The sequence below is a fragment of the Priapulus caudatus genome, unplaced genomic scaffold (assembly GCF_000485595.1).
Source record: "Priapulus caudatus unplaced genomic scaffold, Priapulus_caudatus-5.0.1 Scaffold144, whole genome shotgun sequence".
Taxonomy (NCBI): domain Eukaryota; kingdom Metazoa; phylum Priapulida; class Priapulimorpha; order Priapulimorphida; family Priapulidae; genus Priapulus; species Priapulus caudatus.
Window position 1 is genome coordinate 13,184 of NW_014577205.1, and position 6,446 is coordinate 19,629.

Below are 6,446 nucleotides of genomic sequence, written 5' to 3' on the forward strand. Positions count from 1 at the left end.
TCTCTCTCTCTCTCTCTCTGTCTGACTCTCTCTCCCTCTCTCTCTCTCTCTCTCTCTCTCTCTCTCTCTCTCTCTCTCTCTCTCTCTCTCGCTCGCTCTCTCGTTCCTTCGTGATATCCTCGCCCTCAATCACTCTGCATTCCATTCATCACTGCATTTCTCTTTTCCCTAGCTTCTTGGGTATTTTATCCCCATTGTTCCTGGCTATTCCATGGTTGCATTCCTCAGACATTCCACCGTCTCTATCCCGTTCCTCTTCCACTAATGCTCTCGCTATCCCAGCCATCCCTGTTTCTCTCCTCCTCCCTGCAGCATCCATCCCAGCCATCCCTGTTTCTCTCCTCCTCCCTGCAGCATCCATCCCAGCCATCCCTGTTTCTCTCCTTTTCCCTGCAGCATCCGTCCGTACGTGAAGCGTGTTGCTGAGGGCATGGGACATCGCTCGAGGCTCATCATTCGATCTCGCACAGCGTTACCTAATGGTAAACACGTGCTGGAAACGTGTCAACCCGTCGACAGTCATCCGAGAGCATAAAAACAAGTCGTGAAGTGTAGTATATGTATGGCCTGCCTCCCTGCACGCGGGATCGGGCCTGCGTGCCTGTGTTTCTGTCTGTCTGTTGATGTAGCCGTGCTTGTATGTGTCTTCTTGTACGAATGTGATGCAATCGGCAGTATTATGTGTTACGTAGCCGATGGTCATGTGTCACGGTGTCATGTCACACGGTATGTGTAATGTCCCCAACATTACATCTGTTACTGTGTTGTAGTTATTGTGACGCGCCTGTTTCGTTCTTCTTACAACGTGCTATAGATGTTTACAGCGTTAGCTACTTACACCGTGGCGCAGCGGTCGTCTTCATCAAAACCTTCAGAAGTTTAGGGCAGACGAGTCGTTTGTAAAATCTGTTACGACTTCCTAAAATGAGAATCGGATGTAACTTTTGCATTGTTTGCTTACGAGCGTTCCTCCGAGTAGGACGAATAGAGGTGTAGGGGAATAGAGCCTAACAGATTCTATACCCTCTCAATAACTCGAGGAAAAGCGTCAGCGCTACCTCGTAGTCATGGCAATCAAACATGGCATCGTTGTTCCAGGCTGGCCCGCGTATCTGACTGTGACGCCCCCTTGTCATGTGTTTCAGACAGCAACAGCAAGCTGCAGAGATGTGGGTTGACGCGCAGCGGCCCGCCGGACGTGCTTCCAGGCGCGCAGTCACGGCTGACGGCGGCCCAGCAGGAGGTCGCGCGGCTGAGTGTGGAGTGTGAGACGAAGACTGGGGAGCTGGGCGTCATGAGAAGCCAGCTGACACACTCTACAGCTGCCTTCGATGCGATGAGCGTGCTCGTACGCTACCTCACCGAACAGGTAAATACACACCTGATCATACAGGTACGATACCTCACCGAACAGGTAAATACACACCTGATCGTAGAGGTACGATACCTTACCGAACAGGTGTATACCTCACCTTACAAGTAAATACCTCCCCATACAGGTAAAAACACCTTACCATACAGGTAAAAACACCTCACCATACAGGTAAAAACACCTTACCAAATAGGTATGGTATCTCCCCAAACAGATAAAAACATACACACACCTCACTGTACAGGTACTTTGTACCATACGTACTTGAGGCAAAGGTTTCGAGGACTTGATTTTTATCAGAAAGTTCCAGTTGGTGTGTGGGTAAGCTACGGGGCAACTGCTAGAATGGGAAGTGATGTCTTGCGGGTGGGATGGAGGGTTGAACGTGTGATGTGAGAGAGACTTACCTCATGTTGTCTTCCGTTTACAGCTGGATGCCTTCTCCAACCCCCAGCTGGTGTCCGAGCTCGCAGACGTCAGACAGAACCTGACAGATGCCAACAATACAATCTGTAAGTATCTAATTAGCTCTCCCTTAAATCTCAGTAGTCAGTCACCAACACGGCATTACTACGTGCATATCGCGAGGTTCCCTCATTGCTTGTTTTATCATTTACTACTAAAATGGTGTGGCTCAGTGATGATGAGGTATACGTTGTTCAAACTTACGAGGTAGAGGCAGTGGGTCTGTGTACTGTAGAGACGGTCCAAGCTTCTCTGTGCTACTGACGTCGATGTCTCGTTTGCCAAAATGATCTCACCTCGTTAGCGGGAGTCATTAGCGCATCCTGGTAACGAAGCTGACACGTGTTTCCTTCGTCGTTTGTCTAGGTCAGCTGAAGGTCGACCAGCAGCAGCTGCAGACGACGATGACCTATCTCACAGAACAGAACAAGCTGCAGCTCGCTAGTTTACAATCTCACCACGAGGAGGCGCTGCAGTCTCTGCAGGAGCAGCTGAAGGAATCGCACTGCGGCGAAATGAGCCGAGGTTAGTGAGGTTATATAGATGATGATGATGATGATAATGATGATGATGATGATGATGATGATGATAATGATGATGATGATGATGATGATGGATTGTAATATTAATGATGATACTAATAGAATTGTAATAGTAACAAAAATAATAACGAGGATAAAGGATTTTTAAACTTGCATTTCACATTGTTAGCATGCTTACCAATTTTATTATATGTGTATGGACACATTGTCTTCCCTGCTGTCTTCTTCCCCTAATTAAATAATCGGTCACATAATCCAGTAGACTACCGCCTCGACTAGAACTCTCCATGTTTGCGTTGCAGTGGCGGAGAAGCACAGGGAGGAGGTGGAGGAGGTGCGTGCTGCGGCACGGCGGGCGGAGGAGGAGAAGGTGGCGGTGTACGAGGGGAGGATAGCTGAGCTCGCGGACGCACACAGCACATACCTGTCACAGCTGCATGAGGAGCAGTCGTCACGCGTCGCAGGTACATGCCGCCGCACACCCGCCAAGCTGCGAGCCATGTGATGCCAGCCAGCCTAACCATACACTCACTCACTCAGCTACACATCCAGGCCCTCACCCACCCAGCCAGCCATCCAACCCTACATAATCTTCCCCTGTGCCTCTTACCTTGCTTACTTCTACCTTTTCTCAGCTAGGTGACCGTGTTACTGGGCTGTTTAGTTGTTAGTTAGGAGTGGTGAGAGTAGAAAACTTGTAGAGGAAGTAATCGCGTGTGGCTCCCTCGTGTATTAAGCCGGGGATTGGCTGTTTGATATAGACGTGGATAAACATTTTAATGTTCGCATAGTATGCGCGCATGCCTGCGTGCGTGATTGTGTATATAGCTACGTAGATGAGTAATCTGTGTATGTGAATTCATGTATTAGGCTAATTAAACAGCATCACATGAATACATTCATCGTTTTCTTCACACAGAACTCGTGGAGAGTCAGAAGCGAGACACAGCGCACACTGAGTCACAACACGACCTGGTCCGGCAGGAACTAATGGTAAACTCTCTCTCTCATGGACCCTTTTTCTAACCTCTAATTATTCTAATAGAGTCATTAAACTGGTAGTAAAAATATTGGCAGATATACCTTGCAATTAAAAACGTTAAAATTATTTTGCATGCCTTCAGTGTCTGTGGTGATATACAATCAGAAGTAATAAATAACTAGAGCACTCGGAGAGCACAGACCTCTGCCAAGGCAGCTCAATTCTCTCACTGTGAAAAATGTTATTAATTAATTAATTAAATAATTAATTGGATCCGGATCACCACCGAAATGTAATAAATTCTAAGTTACCCCATTTCTGACCTATCCTGGAAATTTTATTAATTAATTAATTAATTAATTAGTTAATTGGATCCGGATCACCACCAAAATCTCATCAATTCTAAGTTAGCCCATTTCTGACCTATCTTGAAAATTTTATGACAATCCGTCCAGAACTTTTTCAGTTAGGCTGTACACAAACAAACCCACAAACCAACAAACGCACGCCGAACAAACACACGCCGGTGAAAACATAACCTCCTGCCAACCTCTTGGCGGAGGTAATAATCCATAGTTACCTTAGTCCTAATACCATACATGCGGTAGAGAGTTGGGTTTTAGAAATTCGAGCATGCTTCTTCGTTCGTGCAGGACGAGCTGAAAGAATTCATTACCTTAGTCCTAATACCATACATGCGGTAGAGAGTTGGGTTTTAGAAATTCGAGCATGCTTCTTCGTTCGTGCAGGACGAGCTGAAAGAATTCGAACTACATTTTGAAGCTCTCAAGCAGAGATCGAAAGACATAGAAGAAGCCTTGCTTAAAGATACGGACACAAAGATACAGGTAACTGACCCATCAACCAGATAGATAACGAATCAGGGAAGGGAGAAAATTTACAAAAACAATCATGTTGCCTCTAATAACTGCAATAATCATATCTAATAATTAACATCAAGTGAGACACAATGTGTAAAGGTTATAGAGGCTACAACTATGTGCTTACCTCTGATCGCTGACATCTGACCTCTGACCTACAGATCGTACTGGCAAAGTTCAAGGACCTTCCTGCGGAGGTGGAGAGTCTGAAGATGGTCGTGGGGATGAGGAATGAAGAGATTCGGCAGCTGCGCACAGAGAACAACGAGATCAAGAAAGAGGTGACGACGACATCGCGCTAAATATCGCATTCAATCATCGATGAGTAATCGTATTCGTAACGAATAATGTTTTTTTTATTCTCTCATCATTTACGATTTTAATTTGTGCCACATTTAAGTTGAATCGAAAGTAGTATTCAATTGGTTAGTCACCAAGTGTCATTCATACTGTTTGGGAGATTTTTATTGCAATACATGGTGTTGAATTTTCTATTGAGGTTGTTATTTGAGATTGACAGTATTTGTACCTCGTGGGGGGTGTTGCTTTATAGTTGGAACAGCTGCCCATAGCGAGGGACCGCATCCTCTTCCTGGAACAGCGCAACGAAGACCTCAAGGCTCTCGTGTGCATCACAAAGGAGAACGAGAGGTAAGTGAGCGAGAGCACATCAATCAATCACAGATCTCTACCAGTGTGCTGTGTACTGTGGAATCAATCACAGATCTCTACCAGTGTGCTGTGTACTGTGGCGTGTCGAGCTATTTAAACAACCAGCCAAGGCTCTCCCAGTGGGCAAAAAATATCAGTGGGACGTCAGTAAAAACGGTTAAAAAACCGTTTGACATCAACCGTTGACGTCAACTGACCATCAACTCGGGTTCGAAAATTGATGGTCGGACCATGTGTTAATTCTACATTACATGCAATACTTAGCAGGTCGTGTCGTAGTGTGATCAGTGAATGCAGTCATATAGAGCAAACAAACTAGGGGAAATTACAGGTGGTTGTTGAGAGCACATGTCGCTAAATACATGTGATGGAACTGAATCGTGAAATGCATATATTATTATAGGTATAGGTAATAGGAAAATATTGTTGTTTACTCTGGTTTCACGACAAATACAATATTATAATAACAATAGTAGACATAGTCACTTACCTTCTTGTACGTTTTTCTAAACACTGATACTGTGTATATTTGATGGATTAGCTGGATTCATAATTATGCCTGTCTGATTTCTGCTGATAGGGTCTATGTCCCCCAGGGTAATGCCAGAACGTATCCTGGGTACGGTCCGGTATACCGGAACGTACCCTGGTAACTATCTGATATGCCGGACCGTACCTCGCTTACTCCCCACCGTACCCTGACTGTCCCTTTTCCGTCCACTACTGATGTCGCAACATTTGAAATATAGGCCTACATACAGACCGCCAATCTTTATATCTTTGTAAAGTTGGATTGGAGTATGAAACTGTGAAACCAAGAAGAATATTCAACCTATATACACTGATGAGCGCAATCCTTTTGCAAATATCGCGATGATCGGGAATGCGTTTTCCTTTCGTAATGTTTACGACACTTTTGCGCACGCGTACACTGCGCATGCGAGATTTTTGAAAGATGGCGGCAAATGTTGTGGAACATACAACCGCCACTGAAACAAAGTCGCCACCAATAAAATTATAAGCAGAGTTGTACTAAATTTACTCTATGCTGCAGATGTAACGTAAATAATAACAATCGGTCGCCCGGGAAATGCACCACATGTACCGAAAACAAGCCTAGACTATTGCCGTAAAGCGGTACGCTTCCTGTCAACAGTCGGTCGAGGGGGCGAGGTACGGTCCGGCATATTAGATAGTTACCAGGGTAGTACGGTCCGGTATACCCAGGGTACATTCCGGCAGTACCCAGGGAGACATAGACCCTATCTGCCTGATTTCTTGATTCTTTGATTTCTGCTGTCAATACATTTTACCCATAATGCTTTGCGCGTTTGCTCCACGATGAACACATGACGTACGCATAGCTATTTATTATGTATTTAATAATTTATTGAAGATATTATAATGAACATAATTAACATGATTAACATAAGAAGACAACAAATTAATTTAAAGTTGATTCTAAAAACAAAAAGTGGTCAATATTTGATTTCTTGTCGATGTCGAGGTGACATTTCTCTCAAACGTCTCCC

At 44.8% G+C, this 6,446-nt stretch overlaps 1 protein-coding gene across 1 annotated transcript in view; it reads left to right on the forward strand.

Moving 5' to 3' along the window:
* LOC106806146 (microtubule-associated tumor suppressor candidate 2-like) overlaps positions 1-6,446 on the forward strand; it is a 9,877-nt gene that overhangs the window by 897 nt on the left and 2,534 nt on the right. Inside the window, exons 3-11 of the mRNA XM_014808009.1 lie at positions 693-726; positions 1,146-1,369; positions 1,803-1,884; positions 2,204-2,362; positions 2,682-2,843; positions 3,299-3,372; positions 4,111-4,209; positions 4,404-4,523; positions 4,796-4,893. Coding sequence (XP_014663495.1) covers positions 693-726; positions 1,146-1,369; positions 1,803-1,884; positions 2,204-2,362; positions 2,682-2,843; positions 3,299-3,372; positions 4,111-4,209; positions 4,404-4,523; positions 4,796-4,893 — 1,052 coding nt within the window. The remainder of the gene's footprint in view (positions 1-692; positions 727-1,145; positions 1,370-1,802; positions 1,885-2,203; positions 2,363-2,681; positions 2,844-3,298; positions 3,373-4,110; positions 4,210-4,403; positions 4,524-4,795; positions 4,894-6,446) is intronic.